The sequence below is a fragment of the Bos javanicus genome, chromosome 18 (genome assembly GCF_032452875.1).
Source record: "Bos javanicus breed banteng chromosome 18, ARS-OSU_banteng_1.0, whole genome shotgun sequence".
Taxonomy (NCBI): Eukaryota; Metazoa; Chordata; class Mammalia; order Artiodactyla; family Bovidae; genus Bos; species Bos javanicus.
This window is the reverse complement of record NC_083885.1, coordinates 51,359,653-51,386,965: the sequence shown is the minus strand read 5'-3', so window position 1 is coordinate 51,386,965 and position 27,313 is coordinate 51,359,653. Positions and strand designations below refer to the sequence as shown.

Here is a 27,313-nt window from a genome sequence, read left to right as displayed (position 1 = left end):
AGGATGGAGAGACAGAGCGAGTGAACTGAAAGACACCGGGGAGACAGGGCATCAGAAACAGATGCCAGGACAAGACAAAAAGGCAAGAAGGGTCCATTGAAAATGGACATGGAGAGGCTGACCCCTGAGACTCTAGGAAAAGCAACAGATGGGGAAATGACTGATGGGGATGCTGAAAGATCCAGACCCAGCGATGGGGAGAGAAGCCTCTGAGACAGAAAATGACAAAGAGTTTAAAAGACAGCAGGGAGAAGCAGAGGCCCGGGAGCAAGAGGGAAAGACCTCAACGGAGCAAGAGAGTCAGCGACAGAGGCAAAGAGAGGAACACGGACAGAAACACACAGAAGCAAAAACAGAGACCAAGAGACACACAGAGACTCAGAGCAGGGGAGGCGACACGCAGGTGGAGACGGACGCAGGGCCCCCAGCCTCTCCAGGGAGGTGATGGCCGACGTCAGGCAGATCTGAGAAAAGTGGTGCCCGCGCCCTGCGGAGGGACAGACTGACAAAGCCGGGAGAAGCTGGGCGGGGTCCGGGTGGGGCCGATGCCCGCAGGTCCAGGGCGGAGCGGGGAAAGGAGGGCGGGGCCGGCGGCGAGAAGGGGAAGGAAGCGGAGGTGCCGGGCGGGCGCGGGGCGCGGGCAGGAAGCAAGGAGGGGCGGCGGGGCTGGGGCCTCCGGAAAAACGCCCCAACTTCCTGCCCCGCCAGAGCCAGGAAGCGGGAGCCGGGACACCGGGCCCGGGATCGCCGAGCCCGACCTCGGGCGCCCCGCCGGTCACCACCCCGCGCGGACACCAGGTACACCGTCCCTGGCCCCGCCCGGCCTCCCTCCCCTCGGCTGCTAGGGGAAGTGGGGAGGAGGAGGGAGGGGGCTGGGCGCTGCTGGCCTTGGAGGGGCCTCCTACCGGCCCGGCTGAGCCAGCAGCCGCCCATCCCTGGGCCTCAGTTTTTCCATCTGTCAAAGGGGACAAAGAGAGGAGAAGTAATACTTGCTGAGGGCCCGGGAGGTGAGATGAGGGCTGCAAGCCCGGGGTCAAAGCTTCCCAACCGTCCGGCGGAGGATGGATGATCACTCCCATTGCACGGGTGGGGAAACTGAGACCCAGGGAGTAAAACCAACTCGTCCCAGGGCACGCACATCGTGAGACTGAGTGGAGTTGAGATTTGAACTCGCAGGTGCTTTCAGCCAAGCGCCGTCCTCCAAGCCTGCATACTTGAGAGCCACTCAAAAGGAAAAGTGGCAATAGGCCATAGGCTGTCTTGAAGCTGAAAGTTGCAGAACGCGTTTGAAAGCATTTTTTGGAAAGGTCTTTTTCTGGGTTGGGTCAGGAATTATACCCTGGGAAATAGGTTGTAGGGGACAAAAACTGGAGATCGTTCCCCATTGTACAGATGGGAAGACTGAGGCCCGGAGAGAGGTATTTACTTTTTCCGCATGTTAGATGAAAGGATTTTGTTTTGCAGGATTTTGTTTGCAAAATCCAGGATTTTGTTTTGCAGCCCCAGCAGAAAGTGTGCGGGGATGTCTGGGGCGGGGGCACTGCAGGGAGAATTAATGTATAGGCGTTGGGAATTCAAACGGTCCCACGTTGGGGCGGCGAGATAGGACGGGGACCCCAGTCTGGGGGGGGTCGACTAGGGGTCGGGGCGACTACGTGATCTCGGATTGAACCAACACTGATCTGGGGGCTGGAACTATCCCCGCCTCCAGCCGGGGGGCGGGGGGCAGGGGGCGGGGTCCAGGAGACTGACGGGGGCAGTCGATATACGGAAACGCCAGCCCTCCTAGACAGGCCAGAGCGGCCCTATCTGGCCTGCGTGGCTCAGCGGAGAGCTAGAGCGGCCGGCAAAGAGGAGTAGAGTTTTCTGGGCTGGAGCCCGGCAGGAGCGGGCTAGAACGGCTGGCAGGAGGAGTGGAGCTGGACGCAAAGGCCTACTCCGGGCTGGCTAGAGCGACTCCGAGTCGGGGGTGGGGGAGCCCGAGCCGGCGCGCGGAGGCTTCGGTTCTGGCTGCTGCGGTGCTTCGCCTCCGACCTGGAGCAGGTGAGGGACGCGGCCCCCGGCGGGCGTCAGACCCTGACTCCGCACGTCCTCCCCAGCAACCCTGACCATGCACGCTGCCAAGTCCCGTGTAGGATTTAGGGCCCGTGTACACCCGCCACGTCCTACATACGATTTGGGGCTTGTGTAGACCTGCCACGTTCCATGTAGATCACTAGGTCCTACAGACCCTCTAAGGGGTCCTGATGACCCCGCGTGGATGTGCAGCTCCTTACAGAAGGGGGGTTTCGATACATCAATAGCATCTGCTAGAATCCGGGGCCCTATGGACCGTGGGTCTCGGGGACCACCAACCTCCCCATAGAATTCTGTACCCCTTTTAAATCTCCAGAGGTCCCACACACTGGCTTCTTTCCCTTATGGACTTAACGATCCTGTGTGACTTACGATCCTGTGGCCAGGGATCCTTGTAGACCACCATGTGTCAAACAGAATCCGGGGCCTTAGGCATTCCAAGGACTAACCTTGACTACTCTGTGTTTTAGTTTCTTTAAGGCTCCCAGAGGTTCTTGGAGACCAGGGTCATCCACTCAATATCTTAGAGTCCCTGAACTGTGAGTCACTCAGTCGTGTTCGACTCTTTTCGACCCCGTGGACTGTACAGCCCGCCAGACTTCTCTGTCCATGGAATTCTCCAGGCAAGAATACTGGAGTGGGTAGCTATTCCCTTCTCCAGGGGATCTTCCTGACCCAGGGATTGAACCCGGTCTCCCGCGTTGCCGGCAGATTCTTTGTGATCTAAGCCACCAGGAAAGCCTGTTGTAGACACCGAGCCCTGCATAATACCCAGGTGCCCATGTAGTCCTTGCGCATGCCCACTTTGTTCTCGGACCCCCATCGTTAAGGACCTTGTCACCCTGCCCTCATCTCTACAGCCCCATAAACACAGCACCCTCCTGCTGCACCGCAGGCCTTGTCATTTGCCTTTAGATCCATCTGACCGCTTCCACCTATCACTCTCTAACTTTGCAGGACTCCTTCATGACCCATCTTTTAAGGAGCCACCCTCCTCCCCAATCCTCTCTGAGCCCAGGCCTCTGTGGAGTAGCTGAGTCCAGTCTAAACTCCTGCCCAGGCCACAGTGTCCATGTACCCGGACACCATAGGGAGAACTGCTGTGTCTCAGCTTTGATTGAGATTGCAGTTTCCTAAGGTAGGCATGTGGATTCCCCATGCTCTCAAAGCAGCACATTCTGGGAGTTAAATGCATAAACTCTGGAGCCAGCCTGCCTGGGTCAGAATCCTGGCACTGCCTCTTATAAGCTGTGCCTCAGTTTCCTCCTCTGTAAAATGGGAATAGCAGTAATAAGACAACTGCTCAGGGTCACTGAAAGGATTGAGTTTATACCTGTCAAGCACTAATACTGTACTTCATGGCACTTAGTGCACATTATGCGTTAGCTATTATTTCCTATTGTGGTGATGAGGAATGAAGGCAGTAATACTTATCAAGTGCATGTTCCGAGGCCTGCCTGGCACCTAAGCATTTGCTCAGATAAACCTTTGTCCTTGCCTTGGCCCTTTTGGAATCACCCCTGCCTCTGTCGAACTTTTTCCACCCACCCCGGAGTGGGATGAGCGTGGACCCTCCGTGTCCATGGTCATGCCTTCCAGCCCAGAAGCTGCAGCTGGTGGCCTGGTGAAGGTTTTCTGTCTCGGATGGGAGTAATAATAGCATGGGGCTGCTTGTGGTTATGAGGCTTCAGTGAGTTACTCTGTGAGAAGCACTTAGAGCAGCGCCTAGCACACTGTAAGTGCAGTGTAAGTTCAGCTCTCATAATAAATAATTACTACTATTCTTCTGCCTTGGTTTGCAACTTTATTTATGTGAACATTTAACAATGCTCAGATCTGAAGTCACCCAAGCTTGGATGTTGGACAAACACACTTTATGGAAAAGAATCAAAATGAGGCCAGCTTGGGTGAACCCATAGGATGGCACTTGGACACTCCAGAAGGCATTATTGTTTAATGATCAGAGTCAAAAGGCCGGCTGCCATTTATTGAGTGCTAGGGAGGAGGCCAGTGGAAGAGGAGAAGGATGGGACACAGGCGACCAGGCGACGAGGGTTATAAATAGCTTTGGGCTGTGGGGAGAACCCACCCCCCCCCACTGTGGTACACCCCACCCGTTTCCACAGCTCCTTCCTGCCTGACACACGGGCTCAAGTGGCATTAGTCAGACTAATTAAGAACACCGACGATGTCGGAGGGAAGACACAGGGAGAAGTGGAGATTCTAAGGGAGACAAGATGGGAGAGACAGCGAGAGATGGGAGAGAGAGGCGAGACAGCGAGCGACACGGACAGGTGCGGGGACAGTGGCTGCAGGAACCAGACATGGGGAGACAGAGGCTGCGAAGAGCGAGGAGGGGAGACGGGGAGCAAGAGAAGATAGGGTGGGGCCTCGGCGGATGTGGGGGGAGGGGAGGCAGAGCTGGTGGGAAAAAATGAGCCGGGTCTGAAGGAAGGGAGAGCAAAAATGAAGAATCAGGGAGGAAAGAGGCAAAAGACAGGAGGCAGACTCAAGGGAGAGACAGCCAGGGAGCAGCAGCTGGGGAGAGGCAAGCTGGCAGACAGACAGACGGGACAGGTGGGTGTGGGGTGAGGGAGACAGAGGCACCTGGGGGGATGAGCTATCTGACGGCCGTTCCTTACTTTCTGGGATGGGAGCCGGAAAGATGCCAGGGCCCCGAGGGAGAGAAGTGGCTTCAAGGCCTCTTGGTCCCTGAAGGAGGAGGGTTCGCAGTTTTGTTTTCTTCTGTGGAGAGAGCTGGGGGTTGGGGGATTTGCTATTGTGATTTCCTGTCACAGGAAGTGGGGCTAGTGGGTTCAGAGGCAACATCCTGCCCCAGGCCTGTGGCAGGTCAGAGGCAAGCCCCCACACCCCAGTTATCTCCGTCCCAGCTCCCCTCTAACTTTTCCAACTCTGTTGGCCTGCAAGCCCTGCCCGCCTAGGACCCAACTCCCCAACCCCTCCTCCCTTACTTAGATCCAAGAGCCCCCAGGCCCTTCCTTCATCAGGGGACTCCAAATCGCAGGCTCTTGGGCCACAGCTCTCTCATGGACCCAGGCTCCTGGCCTCCAGCTGCCCCCAACACGCGGCTCCCTGTCCTCGGGCTCCCCGCCCTGGCTGGCCTCTGAAGGGCTCTTTGTCGCCACACAGAGGCCCCATTGAGCTGTGGAGGCCGGGATGGGGGGGAGAGGAGGCTGTTTACTCACCTTCGCACCTGGGCCAGGAATCTGTGAGTAACCGCCCTGCTCTCCCCGCCTCCCTCCCCTCTAACCGCGGCCCCTCCTCTTCCCCCAGCCCGGCAGTGCCCATGGAGGCAGAAGACGTCGCCCGAGGGGCGGTGAGTGGAGAGGGCCGAGGGGTGAGGGAGTTGGGTGGGGGGCGCTGTGCGGAGGGGAGCAATGCGGGCTGAAGCCATCCCTCCCCTTCCACAGGCCCCGGGGCCCCCCCGACCCGGCCTGGCGCCCGTCAGCATCATTGGGGCAGAGGACGAGGATTTTGAGATTGAGTTGAAGACGGTGAGAGGGAGGCGGGCTGGAAAAGCCTCTGTCTCAGGCTCCCCGGGGCCCCAGCCCTCAAGCCCCATGCCCAGCGTCCGCACCGGCTTACACCCTGTTCTCCATCCTCTGATGCTGTCATTCGGCCTTCTGTCTCTACCCATCTCTCTCTCTTTTTTAAAGATGTATTTAGTTTATTTTTTGGTTGTGCTGGGTCTTCATTGCTGAGCTCGGGCCTTCTCTAGTTGTGGCGAGCGGGGACGCAGGGCGGGGATGGGGGGGTCTTCTCTTTGTTGTGGTGCGTGGGCTTCTCAACTGCGGTGGCTTCTCTCCTGTTGCAGAGCACAGGCTCTAGGCGCTTGAGGGCTTCAGTAGTTGCTGCACGTGGGCTCAGTAGTTGAGGCGCCCGGGCTTAATTGCTCTGCAGCATGTGGGGTCCTCCCAGACCAGGGATCGAACTGGCATCCCTTGCACTGCAAGGCAGATTCTTAACCACTGGACCACCAGGGAAGCCCCCATATCTCTTTCATCTTCCTAATACCTCCTTCCTCATCCCCTCACCCCATCCTCAGTGCCTCCTTTTGATATTACAGCACAAGCTGTCAGCCGGTTTACTCTGATCGCAGTTTTTATCGCTGCCCACTCCCCGTAATGACAGCTCAGATCCTCGTTCCATCTCTCCTGATTTCTCTCCTCACCACCCACCGTTAGAACATGAAGTCTCATCCATCCTCCCCACCCCCTGACTGGCCACCATCCCAGCAGTGGCATCATCAGCACCCCCACCTCCCAGCTTGGATCCTTTGGGGGAATTGCTGGGGAAGAGGGGCGGGGATCAAGCCCCAAGCCCCTCCTATGCCCCCCTCTGTCTCACTCCCATCCCTGCCCCTCAGAACCCCGAGGAACAAAACAACCAGTTCCAGAACCTGGATCAGGTGAAGCGGCGCCCGGCCCACCTCATGGCCCTCCTGCAGCACGTGGCCATGCAGTTTGAGCCGGGACCCCTGGTGAGGGCGGGGCCGGGGAGGCACGGGGGTGGGGCCGGGGAGGCACGGGGCGGGGCTGGGACCTGCCGCAGTGTTCAGTGCTTTAGGCCCGTGAGGATGTCAGGAGGGTCTGGGAAAGAGACCCAGAGCACATAGCTTGAGAGCCAGGAAGCCAGCCATGGGGCCCAGACAAGGTTGCAGCTGCCAGTGTAAATTTCTGAGCAGAGCAGGGTGCAGTTTCGCAGAGCAACACAGAATCCAGCAACCTGGAGAAAAACCATGCCCCGGCTGCTGTCCCATGCCCATGGCAGCATCACCCGTCAGTGACAGCGCCCTTAGCCCCAGAATCTTAAGTGCTCTGCAGGTGCCTCCAGTCAGTGCTTCAGGGCTGGTGGTTGGGAGAAAGCCAGTAGCCTTTTCGGGCCTAGGCAGCACAGCAGGCCGTGGTCCAGAAACTAGGCGACTGCTACAAGCAGCCCACGAGGCACAGAGGACATAATGGACGCGACAGAAAACCTGTATCAGGCAGAAAATACTGGGGAGCTGTGGATGCAGAGCCGTACTCTCTGGGAGATGCCTGCAGAGTCTAGAGAACCCAGCAGGTGGCTTAGGGAGGAAGAAGGCCCAGTGCTGGCTGGAGAAGGCTCTGTGGATTGGGGTCCTGTCCCATGAGGACCCCACACAGCCCAGCATAAGCCGGGAGTTGGGCTTAGACCAGAGCACTGCTCTGTACTGGACGTGGGTCATAGTGTTGGTTGCTCAGTCGTGTCTGACTCTGCGACCCCATAGACTATAGCCCACTAGGCTCCTCTATCTGTGGAATTCTCTAGGCAAGAATACTGGCATGGATAGCCATTCCCTTCTCCAGGGGATCTTCCCAACCCAGGGATCAAACACAGGTCTCTCACAAAACAGGCAGATTCTTCACCATCTGGAACCACCAGGGAAGCCCCCTCCAGAAAACAAGGAGACTGATGGAAGTAGCAGAAAGGGATGCCTGGGGGTGGCAGGGAGAAGGCTGTATTGACTGACACCAAAGTTTCAGAAACAGGAAATCAGGAAATTGCCAGAAAAGTGCTCCCCCCACCCAGCCTCCCCTAATGCCTGAGGCACTGGCCCTCTGGGCAGAGGAGTCGCCCTGCTGAGCCTGAGTGTTTCTGGAACTTGAGCTCCTGGAACTTAGCCCAGGGATTGTGCTGGTTGCTGTGTCCCTTTCCAGATGTGGAAACTGAGGCCTCGCCAGGGCCAGGGGTGTGACTAACGTGACCCAGATGGCCTTTGGCATTTTGAGATTTGTCCTCATGTTGTTCTCTCACCTCATTGACTGGTGGAGCGGCCGGGAGATGGTTGTGGTCACCTGGGCTGCTTCCTGTCAGCCTCAGATGGAGTTTTTATTTTTTGGGGGGGTGGGGAGGGGGCAGGCATAGATTACTGGGGCGAGTTCTTAGCCGACTGAGACCATGTCCCTTACCTGATGAGAGTCTGCCAGGAGCCAGGACAGGTTGGAGGCCCCACAACATTGCCAGTGTCACCCAGCAGAGGGCTCCTCCACAGGCAACCTCAGGGAATGCTTGACGAATGAATGAGTGAGCGAGCGTCACTCGTCCTTCTGTTTATGTGATTAGCCCCGCTGTGCGCTAGGCCTGGAGACACCGATGAATCAGAACCTCCTGGCTGCCACACACACACACACACACACATGCCCTTGAGTAACAGTATTGCTTTGCAATGGAGAGTTGCAGAGACAGACTGCCAGAAATCCAATCCCAACTTTGTCACTTACTAACTGTTTTCTCATTTGCAACACGGGATAATGATGGTCCTCCCCATGGTTGAACAGATTAATGCAGGTAGAGGGTTTGGACAGTGTCGGGATGCACTGAGCCCTCTTAGTATAGCTGGGGGCAGTGTAACAGCAGCTGTTGTTAACAGCAGCAGCAGAGAGAAGACAGACCAAAGAACCATTTCACAGGAGAGAAAATTAAGGGAATGGTGCAGTGGCCCCAGGCAGCTGAGAGGGAGTCAGGTGTGGGGATGGGGGACATCAGGGAGCACTTCCCAGAGGGTTTGCATCCCGAGGCTTTCCAAGGGGCAGTGCAGTTTGGGTGGGGCGGGAAGAGGATGGATCACGCTCTGTGTCCCCCAGCTCTGCTGCCTGCATGCGGACATGCTGGGCTCCCTGGGCCCCAAGGAGTTCAAGAAAGCCTTCATCGACTTCTACCACAGCTTCCTGGATAAGCACTCGGTGAGAGACACCGAGGGGGCCCCATCCCCAACCCCCTGGGCAGCCACCCTACTCCTCCCAACCTCCACCCTGCTGAAGGCAGCGTGAAGGGAGGCCTGGCCCGCCTGGTGGGAGACCTCGTGCCAGCCTGGCTCTCCATCTACTGCTCCTCCTGTCAGAGCATCATTCCCACCTGCTGCCTGGGCTACCATCCCTTCATCCCATCATGGCAGCCCCTTTACCGCTGCGTCCTCCCCTTCACTCCATTCTCTCTCCTGAGCAGATTCTACGAGTGATGGTCCCTCCTGCCGTGGCCTTTGAACTTGGTAAGAAGACAAAAGGGGACTTTGGGGTGAGGGAGAGGTCTCTAGCAGGGACCAGGAACCGCCCCCTCCCCCCCCCCCCCCGGGGTGGGAGGCCACGCTCTCACCATGGTCCTTGGACAGCAGAGATGCCTTCCTGTCTCATGGCCACCCCAGCCCAAGGAAGCATGGCTGTCAGAGTCCAAGGGTGGGCAGGGATAGGGGTGGACTCACGGCCCAGGGAACTGGCCCCCAGCCCGGGCCCTGTTGTCCCCGCAGACCGCACGCGGGCTGACCTCTTTCCTGAGGATCTCCAGCGGCAGTTCATGCAGGAGGTGGTGCAGAGCCAGCAGGTAGCCGTGGTCCGGCAGCTGGAGGACTTCCGCTCCAAGAAGCTCATGGGCATGACACCCTGGGAGCAGGAGCTGGTCCAGCTGGGGGCCTGGGTGGCGCGGGACCGTGCCAGCTACGAGGCCCGGGAGCGGCACCTGGCTGAGCGGCAACTGACCCACCTGGAGGAGATGCAGTGAGTGGGGCAGGTCTCTCCTTAGCCCAGGGGGCACCCTCTGCTATCCCATCCTCGTCCCATCTGCTTCTGGACTCCCTCTTCAGCTTCAGGGGTCATTTCCATGCATTTGGTTTCCTCTTCTGACTTCTGGGGCCCTTGTGTACACACTTCAGTCATGTCCAGTTCTTTGCGACCCCATGGACTGTAGTCCGTCAGGCTTCTCTTGTCCATGGGATTCTCCAGGCAAAAATACTGGAGTGGGTTGCCATGCCCTCCTCCAGGGGCTCTTCCTAACCCAGGGATCAAACCTGTGTCTCTTAACATCTATCTGCATTGCCAGGCAGGTTCTTTACCACTGGTGCCACCTGGGAAGCCTTCGAATTTTCACCCATCTGGTTTTGCATCTTCCCTTCCCAGCTTGGGGTTCCCTCCCAGTTCCCAGGTCCCGTCCGTGGTCTTGCATTCAGGCCTGTGCTTTGGGTCCTGCCCTTGCAACTCCCTCCACCCCGAGTGAGGGTCTCTCCTCCAGCAGTTGTCTATCCCAGATGCTTCGGCAGAGTGCCCCCCGCCATCCCCTCTTTGAAGGGGACAGTGACCTGTTGTGCTGCGCCCCAGGCTTAGCACATTGGTCACAGACTTCTTTCTTCTTACAGGCACACCATCTCTAACGATGAGGAGAAGAGGTGATGGAAGCAAAGAGGGCAGTGGGGAGTTTGGTGTCATGGGCCCCAGGGAAGGGGGGGTCTACCTGGGGGCCTGGGCGTTGAGCTGCACGCCTGGCCCTGTTCCCTAGAACCTCCTCTCTCTCCCTTTGCTCAGATGCCCAGCAGGAAATGTTGTGGGGCGGGGGTGGGAAGCTGGCGGAGGGGAAGCTGTAGGGGCAGTGGGGTCCCTGCGTCCTTGGGAGCCTGCACGTCAGTCCGTGCGCCCTCACCGTCCCCTCCCCGTCACCGTCCCCTCCCCACAGCGCCGCCGTGGTCAACGCCATCAGCATGTACATGCGGCACCTTGGGGTGCGGACCAAGAGTGGGGACAAGAAGTCCGGGAGGAACTTCTTTCGGAAAAAGGTGCTTCCCTGAGTGCTTCCCCCAAACCTGGCCTTCTCCTCCCCAGAGAGGGCCTTCCCCACCACTCGCCCCCGGAAGCCTCTGCGCCCCTGAGGTTTGAGCCCTCTGTCAACATTGGTCCAGAAATGCCCAGCTCCCCCTCCCCCGACTCCTTCCCCAGATGATAGGGAACCGGCGGTCAGATGAACCGACCAAGACCAAGAAAGGCCTGAGCAGCTTCCTGGATGCCGCCCGCTGGAACCGGGGAGAGCCCCAGGGTGAGGTGCCCGGCCTTGGCCCTGCCCTGACTTCCCTGTGTTGCCCCCACCTCACGATCCCATCTCTCGTTTCACCCCCAGATTTTCGACACCCGAAGGTCGAAGTTGATGGTAATGGTCCTAAACCTAGAGCATCATCCATCCTGGTGACCTAAGAGGGGAGGTGGGGGGACCCACAAGGTCTGAGGGGAGGAGAGGCAAGGGGCTGGGACTCCTGAGTCCGAGGGTGGAGGAGGGGTCTCCTGGGCGACAGGGAGGACTGAGCACAGCAGCCTCTTAGATCCCCCGGCCCTTGTGGATTTGAGTCGCTTGACTCTCATACTCCATTTTCTCCCTTGATACGTCTCCAGCTGAGAAGCCGGGCCTTACAGAACGTAAGGGAGGTCAGGGGGCGCCTTCCCGGGACCGGAATCTCGGAGGCCCTGGGCAGGACACCCCCGGAGTTTCTCCACACCTTCTGTCTGGGGACAGCCCTGACCGGGAGCCAGGTGAGTTTCCTGGACCCCACAGCAAAACAGCCCCTTGGTCCTCCGCCCTCCCTGCTCCTTGTCACCAGTGTTACTGATAACCACTTCCTTCCCCTGGTTTACCCTTTCCACGGCTTTCCTCCTAAGCTCTGACCTCTGTCCTGGTGATGGATTTCCCCACCTCCTTGGACTACATTTCCCACCAACCCCCATGGTTTCAACTCCCAGAACCCTTTCTAAGTCCATGGCCGACCAGCCCCCTTAGATGGTGAACCTGGCTGCTCCTTGGAAATGTCTCCCACTCCTTGTGTGACCTCCCCCCAGACAGCCACTTGGCCAGGGCCTGGGTTCAAATCCTGGTTCTGCAATTTACTTGTGTCAGATTTTAGAAGCCTTCCTCTCTCTGAACCTCAGCCTCCTCCCCTCTAAATGGGATACATTCTCTTCCCACAAGTCCCAGTGGAGTGTAGGGAGAATGAATGAATGTGGAGGCATCCAGTCTCCTCTCCAAGTGGGAGACTAGCACCCCAGTTTTGCGACATCTTCACCCACTGGGCCCTGGCCGCCATGTTTTCAGAGCTCTTTCCATCTGTCTGTGTATGTGCTTAGTCACTCAGTCGTGTCCGACTCTTTGCGACCCCATGGACTATACGGTCCAGGGAATTCTCCAGGCCAGAATACTGGAATGGATAGCCTTTCCCTTCTCCAGGGGGTCTTCCCAGCCCAGGGATCGATTCCAGGTCTCCCGCACTGCGGGCAGATTCTTTACCAGCTTCCATCCGTCTGTCCCCCACTAAAATACAGAGCAGCCACGTGGTGCCGGCCAGGCAGTGGATGGCTCAAGGAGTGGAGGCCCCCAGGGTGTAGTGGGGTGTGGGTCTCACCACCACAGGGGCCTTCCAGACAGCCTTGCTTCCCCTCTCAACATTGTCCCCACAGGTGTTGACGCCCTCCTGGAGGTGGGGGACCCGCCCCCACAGGGCCCAGCCAGCCTGGACGCCCCAGCGCCGCTGGAGAGCACGGAGGAGGCTGCCGACACAGAAAGGTGCCCGGAGCTGGGCGTGTTATGGGTGGGGGGCGCGTGTTGGGGGTTGTGCTGCCACTTGGCCTGCCCGTCCCCAGCGAGCCGACTCCACTATGCCCTGCTCCTGCCTCTTTGCCTCCCCTCCCTTCTGCCTCCTCTCTGTCTTTCCTCATCTCTCCCTCCATTCCTTCTTCCTCCCTTTCTCCTTCCCTTCTTCTTCTCCTTCCTTTTTCACTGACTTTTTTTTCTCCTCTCCCCTTGCTCCCTCTTTCTCTCCTTTCCTCCTCCTTCCTCGTCTTCCACTTTACCCCCTCTCAGCTCTTCCTGGCCCCTCTCCCTCTGCCCCTACCACCACCCCATCTTCCATCCATCCCCCCCACTCATTCTTAAGCCTCCAGCCCAGCCTCCTTGCTCCTGCCTTCCAGCGCCCCCTCCCTCCCTCCCCCCAGCCCTCTGTGCTCCATGCCCGGGGGCCCTGTCCCCCTCACAGTTGGGGGGCAGGCTCTGCCCCCTGCCAGTCCTCGTGCCGCTGCTTTGGGGACCCTGTGGTGGGTGGGGGAGGTGAGTTGGGTTCCCTCTGGGTCCACCTCTGACCCTGTCCCCCTCTCTCCCCAGAAAGTGGAAGAGGTGGGTGCCTGGGCCCTGGGTAGGGGGAGGGCTAGCCCCTCCCCCATTTCTCCCAGCCCCTCCCCTCCCCCCAGGGGCCACCCCTTCCCCTACACCCCTGTGAGGGGTGGGTGGGGACACCACCCTCCCAGCCGAAGAGCTAAGTATTGAAACCCCCCTCCCCGCCTCGCCTCCTGGCTCTGCCCCCCATCCCCCTGCCTCAGGGAAGGGAGGGGGCAGTCCTTCGCTCCCTACTGGGTTCCCTGTCCCTGACCCTCCCCGGCCAGTTTCAGTATCCCTTCTGACCACCCCCCACTGCCCCTGCACCCCAAAGTTACACTGGTCCTTCTGACTCTCTCCTCTCTTCTGTTGCATGTTTGATCCCTGTGCTGGTCTCCCCTCCGTCTCCCCCTGTCCTGGTCTCTCCCCGTCTCCCCCTGTGCTGGTCTCCCCCCGTCTCTCCCTGTCCTGGTCTCCCCCCATCTCTCCCTGTCCTGGTCTCCCCCTGTCTCCCCCTGTCCTGGTCTCCCCCGTCTCCCCCTGTCCTGGTCTCCCCCTGTCTCTCCCTGTCCTGGTCTCTCCCTGTCTCTCCCCGTGCTGGTCTCTCCCTGTGCTGGTCTCTCCCTGTCTCTCCCTGTCCTGGTCTCTCCCTGTATCTGTCCGGGCCTGACTCTGTCCTTGGCCTCGGGGTCCAGGCTGTCAGGGCGTCTGGGGCGCTCAGAGAGCCTGCGGGTGAGTGACCGCCGCCGGCCTTCCCGGGGTAGCCTCGGGGCTAAGGGCCGGGGTGGGGGCCGCTCCCGGAGCGACGTGGACATGGACCCCAGCTCCGCCACGGCCGTGCTTGGCCCTACCCGACGAGCCACGTACGTCACTGCCCCCCCCTTCCATCCACCAAGGCAGCCTGGAGAGTCAGGGAGGCTGGGGTGGGGGATATCAGATACTGAGGTCACTGTGGGCCTCCAGTGGTCACAGGAGAGGGGTGAGTGGCTGCTTTCCAGAGATCTGGGGGCTGGTCCGCAGCTTGGGCCACCCTAGGGGATGGGCGTGGAAGGAGTCAAAGGCTCTTTCCTGGGATGCCCTGAGCCGGGGACCTGACGAGGCCTCTGTCCCACAGCCCGGAGCCTGGAGATGAGGGAGAGCCGGGCCGCTCAGGACTGGAGCTGGAACCAGAGGAGCCGCCTGGCTGGCGAGAGCTTGTCCCCCAGGACATTCTGCACAGCCTGCCCAAGAGCCAGGTGAAGCGGCAGGAGGTCATCAGCGGTGAGTGCCACCCCCTTCAGCCCACTGTGGCCGAGGACACAGCCCACCTCTGGCAAAGACAGATGCAGGGGGATGGCCATCTAGGTGTTGCTTACACCAGAGCTTGAAGGCCGCCCAGTTCCCTCAGAGGGCCGTTTGTTAGCTAAATTGGAACATCTCAGGGAACGAATGGGAAGGCAGCTGCTGGAAGTGACATTTCCAAGGAATGATTTTGTTTTGACCATGCTGCACGGCATTGGGATCTTAGTTCCCTGACCAGGGATTGAACCCACACTCTCTCCCTGCAGTGGAAGCACAGAATCCTAACCACTGGGCCACCAGGGAAATCCTCTCTAAATAATTTTTTATAGTGCGGGACAGTGTTGACGTGAACAGCCAGAAACGGTCTATAAAAGTTGCATTTCAGGCATAAGCCTTTGTCTCCTTGTTTGTGAAACGTGGGCAGTGATAACTCCTCTCTTAAAAGCCCCACAGAGATGAAGATGAGATGATTCGTGCATTCAGCACAGTGATGGGTCCAGGGTCAGAGCATTTAGCTGTGACTGCTGTTACGACTATGATCTTAAGCACTCAGGGGAGAAAAAGATTCCCACCCAGAAAAGTTTGGGAAGATAATATATTATTAGCAATGCTTGCTTCTGAGCTGAGAGATACCATTTTTGTCTTAATTCTTCCCTGTGATTTCAAATTGTGTCTGTGTTGAGGGAGGTTTGCCAGATGTAGAGTGTTTTGGGAAGCTCATTTGGAAATTAACTTACAGATTATTTAATGGTTGAGAAGGATTCTCATTCAGAAGTTTTAAGGCAGTGGATAGATGCCCTTTGGGTCACAGATCCTTCTGAGAGTAATAATCAAAACATTCCCAGTGCCATCTGATAGAACCTTCTGGAATGATGGTAACATGCAATAAATATCTGTACTTTCCAACATGGTAACCACCAGCCACATAACAGCTGTTGAGCATCTAAAGCCCAACTGAGAGCTGAATTGTGCATTATATTTCATTTTAATTAAGCAAAGTTTAGAGTTATTGGCATGGCTAGTGGCTACCATGTTGGACAACATGGCAGTTTCTTTCACCAGAAATACATGCATACTTAACATACAAAATCATGCATTTAGTCTCTGGGGATTTTGGGGATCCCTGGAACTCGGGCATGCACCCCCCGGAGGCCCCTGGATCCCAGGCCATCAACCTGTCAGAGTCATTGTACCAGAAACAGCCTGAGAAACTTGCTGGATGGTTAGACTTGAAACGCAGCTGCATGCAGTAAGGCGACCAACTTGTCCCCAATTTGCCTGGGACTGTCCTGGTTTGGGGACTTCCCAGGTGGTGCAGTTGGTAAATAATCTGCCTGCCAGTGCAGGAGATGCCGGAGACACGGGTTCGATTCTTGGGTTGGGAAAATCCCGTGGAGGAGGAAATGGCAACCTACTCCAATATTCTTGCCTGGGAAATCCCATGGGTGGAGGAGCCTTGTGGGCTACAGTCCATGGGGTCACAGAGAGTCAGACGTGACTGAGCGTGCATGCCCACATGACCTAGTTAACGTTGAAAACCTCATGTCCTGGGAAACCCATGGTATGGGGCAAACCGGGACTACTGGTCCCCTTGGCTGCAGCCGCCGTAGGAGAAAGGCAGTGGCGTGGAGGACTTCTCAGAGGCTACTTCAGGGGCGAATGCTCCACCCAGAGTCATCCTTGTGCCATCCCCTCCCCAGCCTGCCTCTGAGACGGCCCCCCTACACCCCCGGAGTCTGCATGCTCGCCAACCCCAACTGTTCCTTCTGTCCACTGTCCCCGCAGAGCTCCTGGTGACGGAGGCTGCCCATGTGCGCATGCTCCGCGTGCTCCACGACGTCTTCTACCAGCCCATAGCGGACGGGGGCTTCTACTCCCAGGAGGAGCTCCAGAACATCTTCCCCAGCCTGGACGAGCTCATCGAGGTGCATTGTGAGTGCGGGGCTGTGGCCCTCCCATTGTCCCACCTGCCAGCTCTCTGTTCCGTTGCCTTGCTGTTGACCCCGGGCAGCCTCTGGTCTAGCACTGGGGAGGGCCACACCCCAGATGCCCAGAGTTCACCTCCTAGGGACACATCATCAACAGGCATGGGGCAGGGAGTCAGGGGCGGGGGGCGGTCACCGGCCCCAAGGATCCGACACATCCACCTGCAGTCCAACCCCCCACCCCCCAGTACCAGACCAGCTCTGCATCCAATCTCGAGGACCCTGACGGAGCACCGCCTTTCGTCTCTGCTCCCTACAGCCCTATTCCTTGATTCCCTGATGAAGCGGAGGCAGGACAGTGGCTACCTCATCAAGGAGATCGGAGATGTGCTGCTGGCCCGGGTGAGAGAGCCCAGCCCAGGCACCGCCTACTTGCCCCTCCCCTCCCCTCCACTGCCCCGCCCCCTCCACTGCCCCGCCCCTCCACTCCATCGCCCCGCCCCGCCCCGCCCCCTCCTCCTGGCTGGGGACCTGGAACCCAGGCCCAGGGTCTCAACCTTACCCGCATCCAAGCCCCAGGGGTCTGGGCCTCTAGCCATGTCCTCCATCCCACCTGAGACACCCTCCTTGGCCTGCCTCTCGCTGTAGTTCGATGGTGCCGAGGGCTCGTGGTTCCAGAAAATCTCCTCCCGCTTCTGTAGCCGCCAGTCGTTCGCCTTAGAGCAGCTCAAAGCCAAACAGCGCAAGGAGCCCCGGTTCTGTACCTTCGTGCAGGTGAGGTGGGGTGGGAGGTGGTCTGGGCCCCAAGGTCCCCGGAGAGGGGGGCCGGCGTCCTGGTGTCTCAGCGCTGCTGTTCCTGCAGGAGGCCGAGAGCCGGCCCCGGTGCCGCCGGCTGCAGCTGAAGGACATGATCCCCACCGAGATGCAGCGTCTGACCAAGTACCCACTGCTTCTGCAGAGCATCGAGCAGAACACAGGTAGAGACAGCAGCCCCGCTCCGTCCTGGCGGACCCTGGCTTTCTGGCCTCCAGCCTTAGCCTTGGGACCTGGAGCTTCCAGGGTTGGGGTTCACCCCTAGCCCGGTCTCCCCCTTTGCCCACAGAAGAGCCGGTGGAACGGGAGAAAGTGGAGCGGGCAGCCGAGTGCTGCCGGGAAATTCTGCAACACGTCAACCTTGCCGTGCGGGACATGGAGGACCTGCTGGTGAGCCAGACAGGGCCCTGGGCCAGGGCGGTGGGGTGTGCGTATGCAGGGGTCCGTGGAAGCCAGTGACCCTCCCTTCCCTGCCCCTAGCGGCTCAAAGATTATCAGAGGCGTCTGGATTTGACCCACCTGCGGCAGAGCAACGACCCCATGCTGAGCGAGTTCAAGGTGCCCTCCCCGCTCCCCTCTCCTCCTCTCTGCTCCCCTCCCCTCCTCTCTGCCCACGCTCAGCATTCCCTGATAGCTCACCCAGGAAGCAAGAGGGGCCCCTCAGCTCTGACCCCACCCCCCTTATCTCCCAGCGGGGAATGAGCTGACCTGACCAACCCCCTGTGGTCATCCCCACCTTCTCCCACCCCACCATCGTCTTCACCGGCCATCACCCCTTCCTTCCTGCCTCCAGAACCTAGACATCACCAAGAAGAGGTTGATCTACGAGGGCCCACTGACGTGGCGGGTGACGAAGGACAAGGCTGTGGGTGAGCGCCAGGGCAGGCAGCGAGCAGGGCGGGGATGGGGGGGGGGGCGCCTCAGGGCCAGGGTGTCAGGTGGGGGTGCTGAGCCCTGCCCCCCAACCCGCAGAGGTCCACGTGCTGCTGCTGGATGACCTGCTGCTGCTGCTTCAGCGCCAGGACGAGCGGTTCTTGCTTAAGTCGCACAGCCGGACGCTGACGCCCACGCCCGATGGCAAGACCATGCTGCGGCCAGTGCTGCGGCTCACCTCCGCCATGACCCGCGAGGTGGCCACCGGTGAGGCCCCGGGCACGGCCGTTCCCAGGATGGCGGAGGAACCCTCCGAAGAGCAGGGGCGCATGCTCTGCGCCCAGGGGCGGTGGGGGCGGGGGAGGGATGGAGGTGGGTGGCTGGCAGCCCTGAGGCTGAGGCTGGGAGGGGGGACCCTGGACAGGACACGGCCGGGGTGCCAGGCTGGCTTGTGGATTTTATTAAGTTAAATGGGAAACTGCCCCCAGGTGTTTGCACAGAAGAGCTGCCAGTTTTAAGCAGTATTTTGAAAAAATGCCCTGATTGCCTCTTGGGAGCTTTAGGGAGCAGGAATTGAAACCTGGTGGGGCCATGATGGTGGGAGTGGTCCTGCAAGTCTTGTAGGTAGAGCAGACAGGGGACTTATTTCCTGATTAGATGAGGGAGGGCTCCGGAGGGGTGACAGAGTGAGTGAGTTGAATCCTGGGAGCCCTAAGGTCATGGGGGACTTCCCCAGGGGCACATTGGGGTGACCCTGGCTTTGAGTCTCGCTTTTCCCTCCCCCTGCAGATCACAAAGCCTTCTATGTCATTTTTACCTGGGACCAGGAGGCCCAGATATACGAGCTGGTGGCGCAGACGGTGTCTGAGCGGAGGATGTGAGCAGGGCCTGGGTTCCTGGAGTGGGTGGAGGAGGATGAGGAGGAGGCCCGGGCCCCAGGGCCTCTGGGGACAGGGAGGGGAGGAATGTCCTGGCCCAGGGTTTGGGGGCTCTGACAGCCCAGGGGTCTGGCCTGTCTCCTTAGCTGGTGTACCCTGATCACCGAGACCGCTGGATGCCTGAAGGTCCCCTCCCGCACCTCCCGACCCAAACACCGGCCCGGCCCCAGCAGGTGAGGGGGCCAGGAGAGGGAACTAGAGGTCAAGGGGCAGCCTCCCCGTGTGTCCCCAGAACCCGAGCTCCAGCCCAGTCTCCATGTGCGTGCATGTGCACGTGTGTGTCTGTGTGCATGCATGTGAAGGTGTGTGCACATGTACACCCACCCCACCACGGCCCATCTGTCTCCAATCCAGGCCTCTCTGTCTTCCACTGGCCAAGCCTCTCTGTCTCCCTGTCTCCCAAATTCGACCTCTGTCTCTATCTCCGGACCTCCCTGCCTTCCCCACCTCCAGCTCCCTGTCTCCCTGCCCCTGCTGCCCACCAGGGCCAGGGCAGTGGGGTCACCCGGCACTTGCTCCCCCCAGCACTCGTGAACCCCTGCTTAGCAGCTCCGAAAACGGCAATGGCAGCCGAGAGATGCCCCCGGCAGATGGTGAGCCTTGATAGAGCGGCAGTGAATGGGGGTGGGGGGCTCCACAGGAAGCCTGGCAGGATCTGAGCCCCCTCTCTGCTCCCTGACCCAGGCCGGATGGAGAGACTCTTCAACTCCCTCCTGCCCTTCTGCAGACAAGGCCTCGAGGGCCAGCTCGCCGCCAAGGCCCTTCAGAAAGGTAGCTCAGCCCCACCCGCGCAGGGCGGCCACCGCCTGCCCCGACACTGCTTTCCCACCTGCCTATGCTCAGGTGCCGGAAGCAAGCCCACCCAGTCCACCACATGCACAGCCCATGCTGCACCACCGTCCTTGGTGGCCCCAAGTTCCTTCACCTCCTGCAGCCCCTGTCCCTTCCTGACCTTCAGTTCAGCCTCTCCCCGGGTGCCCTCCCCCTCAGCCCCAGCTTCACACCCCTGCACCCCTCCTCACATACCCCAGCCCCTTCCTCAGGTCTGACTAACCAGAAGCTCCTTCCCACCATAGGCCCACACCCATCCCCAGCTACATCTCCCAGCCCTCACCCCCCGCACCTCTGACTCTGTCCCCTCACCCCTGTCCAGTGCTGACCCTGAAACAGCTCCTGTTGCCTTCGGAGGAAGACAGCGGGGCAGGGCCTCCCCTCGAAGGGGATGGGGTCCCAGGGGGCAGCCCCTTGAGCCCAACGCAGCCCCAGGAAATTCGGGAGGAGCTGCTCAGCCTGGAGGAGACCATTAAACAGCTAGAGGTGGTGTGGCCTGGGGGTGGGAACAGGGAGGAAGGGGCTAAGTGGAGGAGCCCTTCTCACTGATGATCCCCCAAAACCAGGAGGTGGAGGAGGAATTTTGCCGCCTGAGACTCCTCCTGTCCCAGCTTGGGGAGAACACCGTCCCCCAGTCTGGCTGTACCTGAGGCCCCCTGCCCCAGGCAGGTGAGTGAGGGACCAGGGGAGCCGGGCACAGGCCAAAGAGGAAGCGCCCGAGTGGCCCCATCAGATGCTAACAGCTGCACAGTCCCGTCCATTTCTCTCCCTCCATCTTTGATTTTCTGCATCTCCCCATTCCGCCTCCTGTCTTCATCTCTGTTTCTCTGGCTCTTCTGTGCTGCTTCCCCACCCTCCCTTCCACCCTATCCGTCTCTCTCCATCTCTCCCCCCATCTCCCTTCTGCTCCTGCCTCTCCCCTGCCCCCAGGCGTTTCGCAAGAAGGAGCGGGCCACCCATCACTGCAGGACCTGACTACCCAGCGTCTCCAACCCCAGGGGCCTGAGGAGAGGGAGCCAGGCTGCCCCAGGCCACGCCTTGGGGGAGTTGGGGGTGCCCAGATGGGATCACTGCCCCCCCGCCACCTCCCACTGGCTTCAGTCTTCTCTCCCTCCTGCTTGGGGGACTCAGGGCTTCATTCCGGGGGGGCACCACCTGGCCCCCATTCCTGGGCCATCTCAGTATTGCCTGGGTGGGGGGGTGGCCAGGCCCTCCAACCCCCACCCCTCAAGTGCCTTTGCTCTGTTTTTATATCCTGAATTGGAGGTTTATTTTTTAATATATATTATCTAAGGAGAGGTCTGAGTGTGTGAGGGCGGGGAAGGGCCCCAGAATGGCGTCTGGAAACCGCTCCCCCCCAAGACTGTCTGGCATTGCTTCCTCCATCTGTCCCACTGCGTTGCCTCTGCGTTCATCAGATTCCGTGTCTTAATGTTGACTCCCCAGGGCCAGCCCCCCGACACACACACCCCTCGTGGCCCCCACTCCCAAGCCCCCTTGGTCACCCACGACGATGCTGGGCATCCAGCATCTCACACTTCTTTCTGTTCGTTTATTTTTGTAGTAAATCTCTGGGGTTGGCTGATGGGGGTTGGGGGGAGAGGGGGCCCTCCTGGGTGGGGGCTGGGGGCGGGGTTATTGCTCTGAGCTCCCTGTCCCCAGGGGGCCTGTGGGCAGGGGTGGGGGGCGGGCGTCAGCACTGGGGCCGGCACGGGGGAGACAAGGCCGCACAAACACTCAGGTCACAGCACAGGGGCAGGTGGGCAGGGGGGAGGCTGGGCGCCATATTGCACTTCAGGAGAGGGGGGTCAGGCGGGGACCCCCCCGCTCACACTGGAGCCTGGGGAGGAGGCTGGAGGTCATCGTGTCCCCTCCCCTCGCTGGAGAGGGGAGGTGACACCCCCCAGTCTGGGGCTGGGGAAGAAGCCTGGGGCAGCCATGCGCCCAGGCCCAGCCTCCGGCAGGACATCAAGGGCAGACCAGACCATGGAAGAGGCCCCGCGGGCGGCTGCCCTGGTCTCTGCCCCGGCAGAATCCATCTCCCCGCAGCGGCTCAGCTGCCGACCCCGCCTTTGCCCGCCTTGGCCTTGGGGGGCACGGGGAGGCCCTCGTCGCCGTCACTGTCAGAGCTGCAGCCACTGACGTCGGTGATCTCCAGCTCTGAGTCGCTGTCCTCCTTCCCGCCCAGCGCAGCCTCTGGACCCCCGGCCCCCGGTAGCGCCAGGCGCTGGGCCACAGCCAGGCCCGCGGGGCGCTCCGGGCCTAGGCCCTCCCCAGTGGCGGCCAGCAGGGGCATGGCGGTGGGGCCGCCCCCTGCCCCTGCCGAGGGCAGGTGGCCCAGAGAACTGGCCAGGGGGTTGGGGTAGAAGTGTGGTGGGTAGAGAGGCGGGGGCAGCTTGGGGAAGGGGCCAGTGAGGTATGGGCTGAAGTTCCAGGGGTGCTCAGGGAAGGCGCGGCTGAAGTGCCCCAGCAGGCCAGGGGGCTTGGAATAGCCAGTGGCACCTGGGGAGAAGGTGATGGGCACAGGGGGTCAGGTAGACTGGGTCATTCCTTCCTGCCGTGTTCCACCTGATTTCTCCCATCGTCCTCCCACACAGCATCTCCCACCCTCACGTGGCTCCCCTCATTTCCACGTCCCTGCCTGCCTCCCATTCATTTAGTGCCCCCCAAAAGCTCTGCTGTCAGCCTGACCCCTTCTCCAGCTGCCCTCCTCTCTGCTCCACCTCGCTCACGTCCTCTGACTTCTAGACACGCATGTGCACACATGCGCACACACAGCCTCACCCAGGGCCTCCTTCCAGCGTCCTGGCTTCTCCCCCTTCTATCTTTGCCCATCTTCTTCCCTCACACACGTACAGCATGCCTGCCCACCCCGGGGGCACCCCTGGACTCCCAGGCCCTTACCAGAGCCCAGGAATGGGAAAGGGCTGTCTAGACGCAGTTTGTCTGTCTCGGGGGTGAAAAGGGGTGCCCGGGCCCCCGGCTCTCCCAGGCGTGGAGCAGAAAACAGGGTCTGCAGGGTCTAGAGAGGGAGGTGAGGGAATAGGTACCGCTCAGACAGGCTGCCCCCTCCCCAGGAGGTTCAGGGCTTGGGGACCCCAAGATCCAAACTCACCTCAGGGGTGAGGGGAGCAGCATCTGGGCCAGGGGCTCCCCCAAAGGGACCAGGGGTCAGCAGAAGCGGGGAGCCCGTGGTGGCAGCCGTCACGTCCAACAACGGGTAATTGACGAGCACAACTTTGCTGAAATTGAACTTGTAGGTGAACCTCTTCCCTTTGGTCTTGTGGAGAATCCGCTTGTTGTAGTAGTAGCTGTGAGCAGAGGGAGGACACTGATGCAGAGATGAAGGCAGAGCCCCCAACACTTGATTGGCGCCCAGCACAGAACACAACAGCTTGGGGAAACTGAGGCCAGAGTCACAGGGCCAGGCAGGGGCTAGGATCCTGCCCTGTGTGGCTCTGAAGTCCAGGGCTTTGGTCCTTCACTCACAAGTGGATACTTATGGTAGCTACAGGCACAGAGCCCTGTGCGCTGGGATCCCATATGATTCTGCCCCCAGGAAATTGAGGGAAAGCCCCCAGGGGACAGGGCCCCAGAGGGACAGTGAGGGGAGCAGGACAAGGTCCCCAGCCCCTCCTCACCGCAGAGCCCGGCTCAGCTTGTCATAATTCATGTGAGGCTTGCACTTCCGGATGCCCCAGAGCCGAGCCACCTCGTCGGGGTCCTTGATGACGAACTCCCCATAGTCCCCTTGCCAGGCGATGACACCCTGGTACTCCTCTTTCTGCAGCAGCTCCAGGATAAAGTGCCACAGCTGGATCTGCCTGGAGCCGGGGGACGACTCCGGCTTGTAGGCCCAATCCGGGAAGGCAAAGCCTGGGGATGGGAGCCAGGGAAGTGGCCCCAGGTCAGTGCGCCGAGTCGGGGGCTCGGGGAACCAGGAGGCATGCCCCTCTCCCCTGACCCCTGGTCTCTAGTGAGCAGCCTCAGGCATCTTTGGGGAGCATCTCCACATCTCCCACTCTCCGCACCCCACTTGGTGTCCAGTCCCCAGACTGTCCAAACAGAGGGAGAGACCTCATTGTCTGGGGGCCCTGGGTTGGCACTTGCAGCCCAACTCCTGCCTTGGCACAGCTGGGCTGGAGGGTGGCAGGGACCAGATTCCCCTGTCCTTGATGTTGGGGAGGGTCTGGGAGGGGCTTGCAGGAAAGGGCACGCCCTCCACTGCGTTCTCCCTGCACTGCCCCAGCCTGGTCCTGCCAGCCCTGAGGTCTGATCTCTTGTGTACTCTGAATGGCCCCTGATTCCTGCTATCTCTTCTCCCTGTCCCTTGTCCATCTCTCCCCGAAGTTCACCACCCTGCACCCCTCCGCCGCCCTGGCTGACCTCACCCTGGAACATCCAGGCTGGGCCTGCGTACACATGCGCCTCCGTACCCGTCCGTATATTTATACCTGTCACTTCCCTGTGTCCCTGCCCTGCCTCTGTGCCATGTCCGTCTGAGAGTATGTGTGTGTGCAGATGCCCACAGCACACAACCTGTCACACAGACATCTGCTCACCCTTGAGGGACCCCCCGGCTGTATCAGAGAGCCACACTCCCGCCGGAGCATGACACTACAAACGTGCCACCAAGGCATTCACACCAGGCACACACAATTGCAAACATCTCAGGCCCCTGAGCGCTGGGACCCGCGAACAACGCAACTGTGATGAGAAGACACAGAACCCCAAAGGCCCACATGAAGCACCCTGTGGTGGAGACCGTGAGTGCTACGCCAAGACGCATGTGTCACCCTTACAGTCACACCCTCGTGACACCCTAACAGTAGAGCACCCCCTCATCCCACCCCTGCCACAGACATCCAGCTCTTTTTTTTTTTGGTTGCCTCCTGAGATCCCTAGTTCCCAACGAGGGACTGAACCCACGCCCCCTGCAGTGGAAGCTCAGATTCTTAACCACTGGACCTCCAGGGAAGTCCCACAACCAACTCTTAGCATCCACAGCTCCAATGAGCACCCTGCACCCCAGTGTCCAGACATACAGATACTAGGTGGAGACCGAGGGGCTCTCCCACCCCTGTATCTCACTGCCCACCCACAAGGCTCCAGGCCCTGGGTCCCACTTCCGTGCCACAGCCTCTGTCCCCGTCCCCCTCCTCAGAGACCCCAGACCCAGGCATGAAAACAGAAGGCAGAATTAGCCTACAATCTGCAGGAGAGGAGGGTGGTTGGGGTGGCAGGGTCAGGGTCTCTGAGCTGGGAGACTGTTGGTATCCACTTGCTGGTGTGGTCCCAGGCAGTTCCTTGCCCTCTCTGGTTTGTTAGAATTTCAGGGATGAGGCAAGGAGAAGCAGGGTCCCAGCCAGGCTGCCCAGGGTCTGCCCGAGGCTGGGGAAGGCCAGGCAGTTTCCTCCCTAAAGAGAATTTCTCTCTCAACTCCGTCTGGGGTCTTTCTCATCTAAGAAGACAGCCGAATGAATCAACAACACATGAGCTCTGGCCCATTTCACACCCGGAACATGTCCCAGCGACTGTATCACACAGACACGCCCAATGACCCCGAAGATGACAACATGCAGACACACACCCCGGCCTGTCCTCCACGCGTGTTCTCGGGTGTGCTATACGTGCCGACACAATGAGAGGCAGGAGGACCCACAATCTCAGCACACAGACACACATGCACATCAAGACAACACAGCCCCCAGTGCACAGCCACTCTCAGTGACACACGGAACCAGCCCCACGCCCCAAACACAGACACAGCCCCTGACACAGAGGCCTGGGGGACCACCCATCCACCCACGCAACCCAAAATGCAGCGAGATTAGACCTCCGTTTGGTTCAGAATGCCACACACCACGGAAGGAGCAGTCAAAGGCTTTTTGCCTACTGAGGCTAGCTGGCAGACAACCCGCCCCCCCCCAACCGGGAATTGTGGACACTCCGAGTCCCAAAGACACACAACACACTCAGTCTGGAGACACGCTCAGGTGACCTCGGACGTGCACGGACAAGCAGGCAGAACCAGTTCAACAAAGAGATGGACGCACACTTCCCCAGTGCGACCCGTTCTTCTTGGAGGGTGACACAGAGACACACCAGGATCCTAAATAACCAGCACGGAGTCTTCTCACCTCTCTGTCTCGTGGTGTACACACACACACACACACACACACCTCTCCCTCTCTCTCTCACTGCCCATCTGTGGAGCGTGTGACTTGGACTTAGATGCATGTCCAGGTCTTACTGTCGTCCACATCCCTGGTCTGGGTGTCCACTTCCAAGCAAACCGTCCTCTTTCCTGTTCCAGCTGGTTGGGCCGCGCCTCCGTGTTCCCCTGCCTGGGTCTGCCCACTTGCCCACCAGCGCCTGATCTAGTGCCCCCTCTCATCCCCGGCCCTGCGCCATCAGCGCCCGTCTGTCTCAAGTCTCCCTGCTCCTCTGCCCGCAGGTCCTGGGTGGAAGCAGACTGCGGCCGGCCGAGACCCCAGGTCTTCAGGCCCCAGCATCCTTGTCCCACTCAGACCTCCACACCTCACCTGTCTTCCAAAAGACCCTCATGTCCCAGCAGGCAGGTGGCAGGGACATCTGGCCGTGAAGTTTTTAGTCAAGTTTTTCATTAAGGGGTTGGATTCAGGCGACTCTGACCGAGACCCCAGACCCCGGGCAGATGGAGGAAAGACAGTGAGAGATGCAGAAAGGAGGGGCCAGAGGACTGGGAAGGCCCCAGGGCTGAGGCAACGGTGGGGCAGGTCTGGGCCAGTTACCAGGGGTCCAGAGAGCCGGCAGGGCGGGTGGGGTGAAGAGAAGGTCGGAGACGCAGCTACAGTCCATGTTGGAGCCAGCCCTGTAGAGAGGCCAGACAGACAGATGGATGAGGACAGGATGGAACAAGCAAGAGAGACAGACCCATGTCAGTTGGGGGCTGGCACTGCAGGGGGACGTCCCCCTCCACCCACCCAGGCCCCAGCCGCCCTCACCCCTTGCATCCTGCCCCCCTCCTCCCCCTGCAGGCACCCCTCTGCCCGCTGGTCCCATCATTCCCAGTCCCTCTCCCGGCCCTGCGCCCGGTCCTTCCCTCCCGGCTAGTCCTCCCGGCAGCCTCCCCTTCCTCTGTGCCTCACCACTAACCGCGGGCTCCCAGCCTCCCTCCGCGCTCCTCGCCACTCACTCACACTCCCGGCTCACACTCGCGCCCCGCACCACCCCGCACCGTCTCTGCCGCTGTCTCTCCATCCCTCGCCTCGCGCCTGACCTCTCGGGGTCCGTCTCTGCGTCTCGGGCTCTCCCTCGGTCTCCCTCTGTGGCTGTCCCCGGTCTGTCCCGCTCCCCACCTCTGCGCCCCCACCTCCACTCCGCCCCGCTGGCCCCGGGGCTGGCTGGTCCAGCTCGCGCACCACCCCGCACTCTCATCTGTCCGCCCAGAGCCAGCCAGCACCGGGCGGGGGGCGGCCTTCCGACGGGCTGGGAAGGGGCCGGCCCAGCCCCTGCCCGCCCTGCCCTCCGCCCCACCCACCCCACAGAGCGGCCCCCAGCGCCCACAGGAGTGCTCCCTCAGATGCCCTCCTTAAACCCGCTGTCCCCCTCAGACCCCCGCCGCTTGGGCCTGCCTCCTCTGCAGACGGCCCCCCTCAG

The 27,313-nt window shown here is 60.2% G+C and overlaps 2 protein-coding genes across 10 annotated transcripts; one reads left to right on the top strand and one right to left on the bottom strand.

The window, feature by feature from the left end:
* Positions 1-708: 708 nt before the first annotated feature.
* On the top strand, positions 709-20,968 carry ARHGEF1 (Rho guanine nucleotide exchange factor 1). 9 transcript variants are annotated; one of them, XM_061388458.1, is made up of 31 exons: positions 709-798; positions 2,547-2,699; positions 5,371-5,413; positions 5,508-5,591; positions 6,464-6,577; positions 8,703-8,801; positions 9,064-9,106; positions 9,362-9,608; positions 10,244-10,273; positions 10,558-10,657; positions 10,818-10,914; positions 10,996-11,025; positions 11,265-11,402; positions 12,321-12,426; positions 13,707-13,874; positions 14,126-14,271; positions 16,078-16,224; positions 16,537-16,619; positions 16,866-16,991; positions 17,080-17,194; positions 17,320-17,420; positions 17,511-17,588; positions 17,824-17,899; positions 18,003-18,170; positions 18,693-18,780; positions 18,928-19,014; positions 19,367-19,434; positions 19,526-19,612; positions 19,995-20,158; positions 20,239-20,341; positions 20,603-20,968. In XM_061388458.1, the coding sequence occupies exons 2-30, from the start codon at positions 2,686-2,688 to the stop codon at positions 20,320-20,322; spliced, it is 2,931 nt and encodes a 976-aa protein (XP_061244442.1). In that variant the 5' UTR covers positions 709-798; positions 2,547-2,685; the 3' UTR covers positions 20,323-20,341; positions 20,603-20,968. The 9 variants fall into 9 exon arrangements, with proteins under 9 accessions (XP_061244442.1, XP_061244449.1, XP_061244443.1 ...); XM_061388459.1 differs by lacking the exon at positions 709-798 and adding an exon at positions 1,750-2,043; XM_061388460.1 differs by lacking the exons at positions 709-798; positions 2,547-2,699 and adding an exon at positions 1,750-2,043.
* Positions 20,969-21,636: 668 nt separating this feature from the next.
* On the bottom strand, positions 21,637-26,842 carry ERFL (ETS repressor factor like). Its single transcript, XM_061388470.1, has 5 exons — positions 26,446-26,842; positions 23,314-23,548; positions 22,788-22,983; positions 22,577-22,694; positions 21,637-22,174 (listed from the first exon to the last, which is right to left on the bottom strand). Exons 1-5 carry the CDS (start codon positions 26,717-26,719, stop codon positions 21,726-21,728), a joined length of 1,272 nt encoding a protein of 423 aa, XP_061244454.1. The 5' UTR covers positions 26,720-26,842; the 3' UTR covers positions 21,637-21,725.
* Between the last annotated feature and the right edge of the window lie 471 nt (positions 26,843-27,313).

Excerpts from the sequence above, each read along its gene's own strand:
- ARHGEF1 (XM_061388457.1), top strand. The coding sequence starts at position 4,333 with ATGGGAGAGAGAGGCGAGACAGCGAGCGACACGGACAG. Across the intron at positions 8,802-9,063 it reads GCTTCCTGGATAAGCACTCG|ATTCTACGAGTGATGGTCCC; the intron begins GTGAGAGACACC and ends TCTCCTGAGCAG. Across the intron at positions 10,274-10,557 it reads TCTAACGATGAGGAGAAGAG|CGCCGCCGTGGTCAACGCCA; the intron begins GTGATGGAAGCA and ends CCCTCCCCACAG.
- ERFL (XM_061388470.1), bottom strand. The coding sequence starts at position 26,719 with ATGATGGGACCAGCGGGCAGAGGGGTGCCTGCAGGGGGAGGAGGGGGG. Across the intron at positions 23,549-26,445 it reads GCCGGCTCTCTGGACCCCTG|GCTTTGCCTTCCCGGATTGG; the intron begins GTAACTGGCCCA and ends TCCCATCCCCAG. Across the intron at positions 22,695-22,787 it reads CTGCTCCCCTCACCCCTGAG|ACCCTGCAGACCCTGTTTTC; the intron begins GTGAGTTTGGAT and ends CTCCCTCTCTAG.